Consider the following 13,479-nt stretch of genomic DNA (forward strand, 5'->3'; position numbering starts at 1 on the left):
AGTTTCCTGGCACAGGTTGCTGTAGTCTCTGAGCTATGAATAAGTTTACTCTGTTTTATGGAACTGAATCAACAAATATGACAGACTCACCAAAATAAGCCAGAGTTCATTTGGCAAACCTCTTTATAGAACAGGCTCCTGGTTGCAGTCTCACTCTGAACAGATCAGTTTTTGGGGTGTCTGCTCCATCACTGTGGAGCCAGGACAGCATACATAGTCTGAACCAGTCAGATACTAGCCTCCTAACATGGTTTCTAGATCCCAAGTACTGCAGAGACTGAGTGAACTCCTTTCTTCTAGTGGCTCTATGTACTGGAGTTCCTCACAGCTTATGAAATTAGGCATTGAGATATCAGGAGCCAGTCAATAAAAACAATTTTATTTCATTTGTGTAGAACAGAACAAGCTGGTCACATTACTGTTACTCACTTATTGGAATAGTCATCAGTATTTTGGGGAGGGTGGGGGTCTTTTATTTTGGAAAGAAAGTTATTTAAAGATGTCAACGCTGAGAATGAAGCGGTTTCAAATTATCTCAAACTACGACACATTCCTAGGATGTTATTAGAACTGACCCCCAGACCCAAGCTTCCAACTGTAGCAGCATATTATCTCCACCAGTGAGCAGTATATTTACACCCTGTTGATGGGTTCAGGTTTCATTAAGTCCTCTGAAAGAGAAGTCTGCCCCATGCCTCAATATTTTCTACCTCATTGGCTGACAAACCTGCACATTCATTGGTCTGGTTTTGGTTGGCTCACAAGCACATCACTCAAATGGTTCATCCCCTACAAACAAAACATCACATAAGGCAGCTTGTTCTCACCTAATCACACAAGCTTCTCTATCTTCAGTGAACCTGACAGTACGCTCAAATCATATGCTCTGTTTTGAAGTCAGGAAGTGCAGCATCACACAAGCCAGTGATTGCAAGAGTGAGTTTGGACATGCAATTTATCCTGTGAGCTGAATAACAGCACCATGTAATAGGTCAGCCCACCGTTCCCACTTAGGAGCAAGATCCCCAGGCTGAAATGAGGCAGCCATGTTGTTTGTAGTTGCTTGCTGTCTCTATGTGATCATTTTGCCTCTCTTTGGTAGTTTTGTGTCTCTCTGTGAATGTTTTCTATCTCTATGGGGTCAGACCAGTCTCAACATTAATTAATGCACACAGAAGGATTCACAGATGTTGTGCTTTATATGTTAATGACTCTCACCACCACATTTTTTTTTTGAATGTTCACAAAATTGGTTATTATATAATAGTCATTATATATAATAAAAAACATAATACATACAAACATTAAAAATATATTTTAAATTGACGGTAATATTTTGACAACTCATAAATCCAGTTCAAGATATCTTAAATTAAGAAAACTAAAACTTACAGTTCTTAATGATCTTGATCAGTATCTGGTGAGAACAGTAGCAGGGTCAATATTTTCTTTGTAATTTTTAGGGATTATTAAGGTGATTTATTTATTTATGTATTTTTAAAAAGGGTCTTGGAATTATGACTAGTTGAAAGGATGCATTTCATACTGGAATTAGGAATAGTCATAATTTAATTGTAGATATCTATAATGAAGTTATAGATATCTTTAAATTAATTTTGATGAGAGATGTCTCAATAGGAGATAAATTTTACTTTTATTCTGCCTGGTCAAATGTAAATATAGATAGCTGGAATTATAGTTTTGACTAGGAGAAATTACGTTGCAGATAGCTGTCAAAGAAACAAAAAATACGTTATTCATTTTTTTGTTTTTTCTTTCATCTTAATTTTATTAATTAAAAGACAATTCCGACCCAGCCACAAACTTTTCACACTGCTTCCGTCTGGAAAGAGATATAGAAGTATCAACTGCCGTATCGCATACTTCAGAACAGCTCCTTTTCTCTAGCTGTAAGACTCCTTAACTCATCCTCCTCCCTCCATATATAATATCATTTTTGTGCTTTTGTTCTGTAGCAAAATGGGACTACAAATCTGTAATTTGTTAAGTAACCCTGTTGTACAATGACCTTGTAACCTTGTAGTTATGTCAGAAGCAATGGCAAGTGGGAGCTGTCAGCATACATACATAGGACTTACTTTCTGCAACAAGACAACTTTTATTTCATAGCAACCGGCACTTCCTCTGCTAACGCTGTTCAAATGTTTTGTTTAGTCGTTATCCATGGGAAGCCTAGCATGAGCGACGTCATGCATAACAATACGGACTAGTCGTAATGATATTGGAGACATCTGCAACTATCATATCAGATAGACAAAACTGAATTATGGATATCTACAACTGTCTCTAAGGATGTGTGAAGAGTCGAGTGTTATTCTTATGGGATATCACTGTCCAAACTGAAGTACAGATATCTCTAACAGGTGTTATGGGGTGGCTGTTTTGTATGTTATGGCAGTCAAGGACCAATAGAGGGCTCTAGTGGGCGGATATAGAGTTGTGTTCAGACCTAGCCAGGAGAGGCAGCACTACCAGGATGGTCTTATTGTAACCATAGACCGAATAGATTGGAATGTTAAATAGTGTTACCTGCAATAAAGTCAGTTCAACACAACAGGAAGTCTCTGCATCTAATAAATGGATATTCAAAGATATTATAATAGATATCTTTGATAAATCTTTTGACTAGTCACAATTTAATAACGACTAAGGCTATTATTGATACCTCTAATTTTAATTCTGGATAGTCAAGCTCGGCTATTAAATATTAAAACGGCCTGCCATAAGTGGAAAGGAATCTCCATGAAACGGTTCAGACAGCTAGCTTATGCGAAATGAGCAAAACATCTGGCCCGTGCCCCTCACGTGTTGAAACAACCAGACGTGGGCAGATAAGTCTGTAAGGAACCCAAAAACAGTCCAAACAAAGCAATACAAAAACTGGACTACACCCACGGTTTTGAAAGAGAGACCATCATCCAGCAAACAAGCATATAGCTATGCTAACATTAGCCAACAATGGCTAACGCTGGAGGGATAGCGACTGTGATTAACGTTGGCTAATGTTAGCTTAGTTATATGTTTGTTTGCCCGGGGATATTTGTTTGTTAGCTGAATGAGTCTGCCATACTTTATACAACGTTTCTGTTTTGGTTTCCGTCAGTTGAGGGTAGCAGCGCTATAGCACTGATAGCAAAGACACAATATCACCTGCAAACACATTTGTTTCAACACTTAGCTGGTGTGCACAGGTCAAATGTTTGGACCACCAAAGCTAACCGCCGCTTACCTGCTGTCTATTTCCACCCTGTTCCCTACCTGAGTAAGATGTCAGACATATCCTTGTTGGGCCACATCTCCAAAAACTCACACAGATGCAATGAAGTTCACAGATGACAAGCAGTTTGTAAATGCAGGTTCAACAGTTTGTATATAAAAACAACATCCCAAAAATGTTTTTCAAGGTAATTTCAAATCCTTTTAATATACATGTATGGATTCATATGACATTTTTTTAAAGCAAGAAATATTTGCATATTTGTTGTCGTTTATTGGCTCTTTGTGGTCCTTCTGTGTTTCTATGTGGTCTTGTGTCTCTTTATAGTTGTTTTGTGTCTCTATTTGATATAAGTAGGTGAAAGTTCACAGAAGGGAACAACGTGATCTCATCAGATCAAAAACAAGCCCCCACCAACAACACTGCGCAGTGCAGGTCACATGACACCACACACACACATTACAAAGGAAACAACTGTGAAACTACAAAGTACATGTCCTGAATGTCACTCACACATACCTAGTCTTAAACAAACAGCTTGATTTTAGTGTTACTGTACTGTAGGAACTGATGTTCAAAGTCATCTCAACCAAGAACTTTCTCTGGAATGAATGAGGCTCCGTGTTAGAACATTGCTTCATTGCACCATCAGAGCTCTACCAATAAAACAGAACTTCAAAATAGTTTGTATTTGTTGTGCTTCCAAAATTGTGCTGCATTTCTCAATCCTCATATACAAGGGGTGGACAAAATAAAAGAAATGCCTGTCAATAAGAAATGCCTGTCAATCAGTAAAAACTACCTTTGCGTAACTTAAAGAAATAATATGTAGTCTAATTATCGGTTCCTCTTTTTTGAAAACACACCATTCAAAATGTATTTCAGATGCTTAAGAGTGCCACATGGGGAAGTGACAAGAGGTGATGTTTGATCTGGGAAAGAGAAGGAGCTTTTCTAGGAAATTGTTGCATATTATACCTTTAAAATGTTCAGCTCAAACATTATGCAACATATACACACATGAAGCTAGCCCCTTAAATTATTGCTACTTTGTACCTGGTTTATATACTGTATATGCATATTTTACTTAGTCTTTTCCACTTCAAACTCAAATATTTAGTTGCTATCAGGTTTGCTGATTCATCCATTCACTCCCTATTTATTTCTTGGGGTTTGTGGCAAAGACTTGCTGCTTGGCCCTTATGAACATTGTTAACACAAGATTCCTGCCACTCTCTGCAGTGTGGACAGTTTTTCTATGCCTGGCCAAGATAAGCTGTGTGGAAGATAAGCCCTTATCATGCCAGCTGTTTTGTGCTTCAGGAGTGCATATTTCCAGAAAATCATTCAATTAACTTAACAAAAGTCATCACACAGTGAGCCTGGAGCTCAGGCTCTTAGAGTTCAGATTTCTGCCTCGGTATACTCACTAGGCTGAGGTGGACTGTGATACAGTCAAAAGCTCCAGAACGACTGTTTCATTACCTGCTGTTTCCAAGGTCAGGAATCAACTGTTAAGCTTTTACAACTTAACCAAATCCTTCACAATTCTATTCTTAACCAAATTATAATTGGATGGACTATATACCATACACATGAGTTGTCTTGTGTGGATATTTAGAGTGCCCAAACGAAAAATGTTGACAGTGAATGATTTCCAGGACCAATCTATGGCTGCATATAAACAAAACTCTGTTAATTGTGACAAAGTTGGGTGAAGTCAATTCATGTGATAACATGTACATATAAAAAATAATTTGTACAATGTGTGTAGCCCTGCTACATGCATTATGTTAGTATTGTATTCCTAATAGAGTCTAAATGCTCAGTGTCCATCTCTCTCCCCTCTACTCCTTCCTTTGCTCCAGTCAGATCTCTAATAAAGGCTTAAAAAAGGCCACATTTTATTTTATTGTTGCTATGTATTATTTTTGTTTGTTCTTGATGCCTATTCCCACCACATCCCTGGTGATAGTACAGGTAGACTGTGGAGTTTCAGTATGTGTGTGTAGTTACACCTCCACTTATATACTCCTTAGTCACATCCATGATGACTAACCGTTGTTCCATAGTCTCCAGTCTGTTTACTACAAATGTACTGCTCCCTGAGTCTGCCTTCAACTTCCTGTGCGCACATCTGCTGAGCACGCTCTACATTCTCGCAGCCACGCGGTGTCCACGCGTCGGTTCCGGGCGCTCATTGGCTAGAGCCGACACAAACAAAGGTTTTCAGCCAATGGGAGCAGTGTGCATGCGCTGATCCACGCTGTTCATTCTGGCTGCTCATGTCCCGAATGAGGCTGGTCCCATAAAACCAGCAGTGTTCCTTTTGTTGACAGCAGAGTGAAGCGGAAGCTGTTGCTTCTCAGCGACGAAATCGTACAGCAATCAAGGCTCAGTTCTTTTCTGCGTGTTGGGATATCTCAAAGAAGCAGTCATGGTGGCCATGGCAAAGAGAATGAAATGCTTTCAAATTATCTTCTCGGACCCCACTAAGACTTTTTACTGCGGTGGGGACAAGGTGAGTGGCCGCGTAGAAGTGGAGGTGAACGAGGTGACGCGCGTGTCCGCCCTGAGGATTTTGGGTCTGGGCAGCGCCAAGGTGATGTACGCTAAAGGCAAGCAGCGGTGTCGACAGGAGGCCGAGTACCTGAGATACGAGGAGGTTCTGCTGCTGGACGACCATCCCACAGGTACGGCTCCTCTCTCACATTGTCAGCCGGTCGCACGTCAAACTTTGTTAACTTTTGTCACAATGTAGGATTTGTCAGTTTCATCTGAATGAACACTGCACACCTTCATTAATTCAATTCAATTTATTTTGTATAGCCTAAAAAAAAAAAAAAAAAAAAAAAAAAATCACAATTTACAAATTTACCTTACAATCTGTACACATGCGACATCCTCTTTCCCCGGAACCCTCATTTAGATTCCCCCTTTCTTTCAATTCACCCTGTGAGTGCAATCGAGAGGGAATCCCCTACAGCCTAACAGCTGCTGGTGTCATCCAGCCTCACAAGAGTCAGCAGTAAAGACTACATATTTAATCCTCTTGTCTTTTATCTTTCCAGACTCTGATGGATCAGTGGTCTTGAGGCCCGGCAACAAATATGAATACATGTTTGGATTTGAGCTCCCCCAACAAGGGTAAGACCGTGTTTTCTTATTTTAAGCACTATGACATCATCGTTGGATGTCAATGTGTTTACAGAATACTTTATAGAATACTATAATTTAATTTTAATTTTCTTCACACGTGTTTTCACAGGCAGCTTGTGTCGTCATATAAGGGGAAGTTTGGCTTTGTCCAGTACTATGTGAAGGCCCTGATGGAGAGGCCACAACAGCCCATTCTGGAGTGTAAGAAACCCTTTGAGGTGGAGGAGCCACTGGATGTCAATACCCCAGACCTGCTGGTGAGTTCACTGACACTGCTGTTATATCATTACAATAATGTGCCGCATGGGTTTGACATGGGGTCTCCACTAAGTGAGTCTTACCTCTCTCTGTATCGCCTCAGTCTCCCACAGGTGGTATGAAGGAGAAGAAAGTCACCTGCATGTTCATCCCTGATGGCCAGGTGTCACTGAATGCAAAAATCGACCGCCGCGGCTTCTGTGAAGGCGAAGACATCTGCATCAACGCAAAGTTTGAGAACACGTGCTCCCGCATCGTGGTGCCCAAGGCTGCCATCATCGCCAAACACACCTACCAGGCCAACGGCCGCACCAAGGTCTTCCGTCAGAAGCTGTCTTCGGTGCGCGGCAACCACATCATCTCCGGCATGTGTGACGCCTGGCAGGGAAAGACCATCAGGGTGCCAAAGATCAAACCGTCTATGCTGGGCTGCAACATCATCCGTGTGGAGTACGCTCTAATGGTGAGCTTTCAGTTGCTGCATTTAAACCAGAGATATTTTGGGGTTGTTACATTTTGAGAATTGAAAATCAATGCTAACGTATGTGTTCATGATCCTTTTTGCTAGATTTATATCCACATCCCTGGTAGTGAGAAGCTGATCCTGGAGCTGCCTCTGGTCATTGGTACTGCTGGTCTGGGCAGCCGCAGCAACAGTGTGAGCAGCCAGGAGGGTTCGGTCAGCAGCGCTTCCCAGAGCTGGGTGTCCCTCAGGATGCCCTCTGAGCCTCCCAGCTACTGTGACATCACCCGCGACTGCCGACTGGACCAGCCCCTCACGCCTCTCCTGGACGACTTCGACGGTGACGACAGCCCCATCTTCATGAGCGCCCCAGCCTTCCAGTTCCCACCACCTCCAGCATACACTGAGGTAGCTGTCCTGACCGAGTTGTTTCAATAAGTGAGCATAGCTCTCGCTGTCAAATTGATAAGAAATAGCCTTTGCCAATATTTTATCTAATAAAACAAAATCTTTTCCAGGCGGATGAGGAGTACAAGGGCAACGCTCGCATGTTGCCGGTCTGCTGAAATCCAGCAGGGACTGTAGAACCGTGGTCCAGCTCTCAGGGACCGTTCATATTAAGCACTTGAAAAAGAGCAGAAGGTCCAAACTCCAGAGGAGATGTGTTGGATGGAGAAGTAAAGCCATGACTGTGGAAAGAAGCTCACCTGCTCTGTCAGCAGTCTTCACCGCGCTTCATCACCTACGCTGATCTTGAGTCTTCCGCCCAGTGCTCTTTAGGTCATGGACCAGTATGTCGAGTCACATAGGCTTGGGCGCGCTACATTTCTGAATAAGCTGTCTCTTCCACAGACTAGAAACTTTCAGGGTTTCTTCACTTCCCAGCCACTTTATGACTTGAGTCTTGGGGGGGGCAAATCATTGCATGAGTAAGCCCCCAGTCTGCTGCGACATCTTTGCATTTGGGTGGTTTGTCATATCCTCATGTTGCTTAGACATTCCTGTCAACCCCTGTGCTTTTAAGGGATTTCAATTGAGGAAACAATCTTTTTTTCAAGTCCAGTCAGTTTGTAAAGAATTTGTCAGGAATGTTGTTGCCTTTGAGAATTACAGCATGTAGAAAAATCTTCTCTGGCTGCTAATAGAACTTAATGCAGCATCCATATTTTCTTATTCCTGTATTTTATTGCACTTTTTGATTGACGCATTTTGATCTTCTACTGCCTACAGGACTTTCCATATTTCATTTTTAGTTTGAACAATGTTTGTGATGTGGAGAGTGGATTTTCTGTAGGTAAAACTCTCTAGACTTTTTGGAACCTCACCCTGATTTCCAAGTCCCAGCTTGGTGGTTGGCTGTAAAGTGCCAAACATGATCCATACAGCATACACACTCCTACATCAAGGGAGGCACCTTATGTGAGGATTATCATTGGATCTTATAAACAGTTGTCAAAGACGACGTTAAACTGGGAGATCTCCACTGGGATGGTTTCCCAATTTCTGTTCCTTCAGGGCGCAAAGAATATCACTGTTACAGACTGATTTATGAGACGCTATGTTTGCAATGCATTTTTGATACTTATAAGAAGTATTTTTTTGTATAAAACCCTATGGGTTAACTTTTTTATTAAAGAAATGTTGAAAAAATATCCAGCATGTCTGCTCTTTTCTGTTTAACCAATCAGTGGTCTGTTCATCAAGGTTCTGGTTCAGCCCTACCTTCGTTGAGGGAAACATTTTATTGTAGCCTTAATCAGTGTTTCACCCAGCAGACAGCCAAACATGCTTAAACATGTTGCTCGCCACAGTAACGTTTTACCCAAAGAATTGAGTCCCAAGTTGGAAATGATGACCTATTACTCTGCCACATAGAAGGACTTTGTATTAACCACTTGCTCCATTTCTGAGCAATGCACAATCTCTTATTACGGTTTGGCATAGAAGAGTCTTCTTTAACCAGCAAATTAATTCTGTTGTTGAATTTTTTTTCAAATCAAGAGAATTTAAAAAAAGCAGGTCTGTTTAATCTGCCAAGAACTTAAGAGATGGATGATTTCTTCCAGGTATGGTCACTGCAGTTCACCCTTCTTATGCCTCACACCACAAAACCTTAACTGTAGCTAATTCAAAATGCTGCAGCTAGACACATGACCAGGTCCAACAGTAGAGAACGCTTCACACCGGTTTTAATAATCACTTTGTTTTCTCCCAGTCAACCTTAGAGTGGACTCAAAAAAATATTTTGAAAGCTCGTAGCTGGTTAGACCCACAATACAAAGCTAACCTCCTGAACTCCTACAAGCCTGAATGCATCTGAGATCCTCTGGTAGGTCACTCCTGGCCATTCCTCAGTCAATCGTTAAAAGGTGGATAAAGGTGAACAGTCCCTTTCTGTTTTGGCCCCTCAGTTGTGTATTAAGTAGCTTAAAAAGAAAAAACACAATTTCAGACATGCTTTTTATTCACTTTATGGTTGTTTTGTCATATTTAGTTATCATAATATGTAGTTTATTGTCTTTTTTTTAGTGAATTAAGCACTTTGTATGTGGTTTTGAAAAGTGCTTAATAAGTAAAGATAGTGCCAGGTGCCAGCAGTACCCGGACCAAGATAAACAGCAGAAAAGGATGCTCAGATGAAGCTCTATCCCCTAAACCTTGCATTTTTAATAAAAGTCTTGCAGTCTACAGTAGACTTTTATTAATTACCTTTGCATGATTTTATTTTTTATGTTCCTGTCTACCAACTGTCATTAATAAATGACTATTAGAATTACTTTATTAATGCTCTTGTTGTTTTGCACCCACACAGGACTTGTAGACATACCATTCTTAGGATGTAAGAGTGGATGCATACTGTAGAATGATTCCATCCAGTGTTCCTGTTGTGGGGCATGCAGCAAGAGGTCTGTGCATGTTTTCCTTTTCAAAGTATGTTCTCTGCTCTGTGCTGCTGACGTCTGGTAACTGCTGAGAGCAACAGATAAGGAAACTGTTTATCTGGGAGTCACTCTGTGAGGGGGCTGTGGCTCCAGGCCTGTAGGGTGCTGTAGGCTGGAGTGCTGCTTCACAGCCCAAGAATGGGCATGAGGAAAGTTACTATATATATTAATATATATATTTAGTATTAAGGATATAATAATGATATAAGGAAATTCATGGTCCTCAGAGGCCCCGAAGTTTACTTTGCACCTTCCTGCTCCACAGAGGATGAACCCCAAGACAAAATATACATATACGCACTGATTAGGTTCTAAGGATACAAAATGATTAGTATGTTGTTTGTTTCATCAACATACAATTTGTTTGTTTCATCAACATACAATTTGTTTGTTTCATCAACATACAATTTGTTTCATCAACATACAAGGTTAGAGCCTGTAATCATTATTACAGACTCTAACCTTGTTTTATCAAAATGAAGCAAAACACTTCAACAGTCTGATACAATAGCTGACGCCTTACCCTAACTCTAACTTCAGGCCTAAGACTGCAAAAGTATAGTTTTCCTGATTGAATTTACGCTAGAACTACATCTATAGAACAATGACTCACATGTATATTAAGATACATAACACATTAAAACAGGATTTTTGTTAAACTCAAAATGTTAACTGTACCGGTATTAGTCAATGCACATCAAATTATTAGTAACATTAACAGTAAAATAGGCCCACTGAACATTTACATAAGCGTAGCAGGCCAATAAGGAAGTGCCTTCCCAAATAAGTGGAGACCCCACAGTTTATAAGGCAGCACACCCCGCTACTAAGCTATCTTACATCCTCTTCAGCAGTGTAGGAGTGGCAGGGTCGCCTTGGTAGTTTGCTCTGCTTGTGCTTATAGAACTAAGGTTATAATATTGTAACCTTTGTTCTGCCTCACACAGGCTCCGCCCTCTACCGAACTCAATGGGCACAGTAGGATGAGGCCATCTTGGACAGTGCTCCGCAGGCCGAGCAGGCGGGTGGTTACTGAACACCGCTGACACACTCAATGCAGGCGTTGTGAAGATCCTTTCAAGCAATAAGGCATGTCTGGTTTGCCGGCTAGGCTTATGCTAATTTTCAGTGGGCGAATCCATCCTCGGGATTGGAGTAAAGTATTTCCCATCGAGTCCAGAGTGTAGAGCCTGTGTGAGTTGGAACAGCATTAAATCATTTTTTTTGCCTTTTTTTGACAGTGTAGAGACTGGAAATTGGGAGAGAGAGAAGGGTATGCCAGCACTGTTGCCTCACAGCAGGGGGCTGAACGACCCCTATGTATGGATTTTGCATGTTCTCCCTGTGTCAGCATGGGTTCTCTTGGGTTCTAGGGCTTCCTTACACAGTCCAAAGACATGCAGCTTGGGTTGATAGAAGACTCTTAAGTCTGGCGACCTGGCCAGGGTGTACCATGCCCTCGCCCAATGTTTGCTGAAATTCAGTTATGGCCTTTGGTTTTGTTGTGCCACCCCAGGATATTCAGGGCCCCATCTGGTCCTCTCTGTGACAAAATCCTGGGAAAAACTGGCACAGTCTTTATTCATACTGGAATGTATCTCCCAGATAACGTAAGATTTGTTTATTGTCATTCTATTACACAGGGTTGCATGACAAAATGCTAGTTGTAGTCCCTCTATGCTAAATCAGAAAATAAATGGTATGATGGAGTACGGGGAATGAGTTCAGGAGTCTAACGACCTTAGGATAGAAGCTGCTCTGTAGTCCGGTGTAAGGACAGCTGATACTCTCTTGCCAGACAGCAGCAGGATGAACATGTTTAATATCTTAATATCTATACCATCTCACCTCAACAATATCACCAATGCCCCGTAAGTGGGTATAAATTATGAAATTCAAACAGGCAAGGGATGTTCCCAACCCAGGACAGGAGAGCTCTCCAGCTGGTGATTAAACCCGCCCAGAACATCATTGGTAACCATCTACTAAGCATCAGTGATATGAGTGAGAAGAGGTGCCTGCGACAAGTCTAAAGATTATTAAAAGACAGTACCCACCCGGCCACAGTCTGTTCACCCTGCTGCTGTCTGATACAGAAATATCAGCTGCCGTACCACCACTTCAGAGAAGCTTCTTTCTTTAGACTGTGAGGCTGTGAATTCATCCTCCACATTCCAAAATCGAATACATATATTTTCCTTATGTTGGAAAACTGGACTACAAAATGCATTTCTATGCACAACCCTGTTGTACAATGACAATAAATAACTTGTAACCATGTTAAAAATACTACACCAACAATGCTTGTTTGTCTATACAATTGGCAATGATACTAGCTAGGGCAAGCCAGTTGGGGTCTTGTCCTAGTCACATGTAGAGCAAGTGTTAACAATTGAAACACCCAGTGTCTGTTTGACTGACATGTGCATGGAAAATACTGCACACATGTCCCACATCAGATTTCCAAGAAAGACTAACATGGAGGAGAAACTGATAGTCAGTTTTCCATTACCCAGGATGAATTCATTTTCATTAGAGCAGAACAACACCAAACAACGGATGCAACAGGACATTTTAATTATTAAAAATGATCAAAAATCATTTTTGGTTTTGATTCATCATTCTTACAATAAAAAAAACTGTATTTTTTTTAATTTTAAATTGATGAGTACATCGGCTGTAAATGAGGCTTCTGTTTTTTAAGCCCTACTGAGACAGTGTCAGTTCACTGCCATTCTATCAGATTCTTTTAAAGCTTCTCATTGTCCTACAGAAAGATGAACTACTGAACATATTCTATCCATCCATCTTTTCACAGACTTGTCTGATCATTGAATTGATAGCATGATATACTCTAACATACTGATGGTTGACCAACTACAGGGGGAAAAAGGCTATGAAAATGTGTTACTTCCATAACAACATCAGTGCTCCTTGTCACAGATTCTCCGAATGTGGCAAACGAAACTGGAGCATTCTCACAAAGACATTTCCTCATCTGATGTTGCAAATGATAGCGTTGGAGAGGGCTGTCCCACATGTCCCATAGCACGTGATTCAGATAAAATAATTCAAGGAGCCTTTGACCTGTATAGAAGCATCTGCCTTCATTGTGTGGTCAACTCTCAATTATTGGGGGTTTTCCTTTGAAGGATCCGTCTGGTTATACTCTATGTTTTCTAATGCCAATAAAGCCCATGTGCAGAGCCAAACCAACAATGAATGTATATTCTTAAAAGTATTTGGTGTTTTTAAAAGCCTGATATTTATTCTTCCTTTGTGCCATTGAGCTCCTTTGTTGTCCAAAAACTGTAAAAAAAAACCAACTGTAATCCTGCTTTCTCACTGTCAGCAGAGTGTAGTTCCTCCTCTCTCTATCTCTGTTAAAAGATGTTTAAATGCTGATATCATTGAATATA

General features: G+C 40.9%; 1 protein-coding gene across 1 annotated transcript; it reads left to right on the top strand.

Moving 5' to 3' along the window:
• The first annotated feature begins 5,533 nt into the window (after positions 1 to 5,533).
• txnipa (thioredoxin interacting protein a) lies at positions 5,534 to 8,770 on the top strand. Its single transcript, XM_054606027.1, has 6 exons — positions 5,534 to 5,931; positions 6,310 to 6,385; positions 6,507 to 6,654; positions 6,759 to 7,118; positions 7,224 to 7,526; positions 7,637 to 8,770. The coding sequence occupies exons 1-6, from the start codon at positions 5,676 to 5,678 to the stop codon at positions 7,682 to 7,684; spliced, it is 1,191 nt and encodes a 396-aa protein (XP_054462002.1). The 5' UTR covers positions 5,534 to 5,675; the 3' UTR covers positions 7,685 to 8,770.
• The last annotated feature ends 4,709 nt before the right edge of the window (positions 8,771 to 13,479 follow it).

This window comes from Anoplopoma fimbria, chromosome 10 (genome assembly GCF_027596085.1).
Source record: "Anoplopoma fimbria isolate UVic2021 breed Golden Eagle Sablefish chromosome 10, Afim_UVic_2022, whole genome shotgun sequence".
Classification (NCBI taxonomy): domain Eukaryota; kingdom Metazoa; phylum Chordata; class Actinopteri; order Perciformes; family Anoplopomatidae; genus Anoplopoma; species Anoplopoma fimbria.

Bases quoted from the DNA above. Each gene is read 5' to 3' on its own strand.
- txnipa (XM_054606027.1), top strand. From the start codon at position 5,676: ATGGTGGCCATGGCAAAGAGAATGAAATGCTTTCAAATTATCTTCTCG. The intron at 6,386-6,506 runs GTAAGACCGTGT...GTGTTTTCACAG, and splicing joins TTTGAGCTCCCCCAACAAGG to GCAGCTTGTGTCGTCATATA. The intron at 6,655-6,758 runs GTGAGTTCACTG...GTATCGCCTCAG, and splicing joins TCAATACCCCAGACCTGCTG to TCTCCCACAGGTGGTATGAA.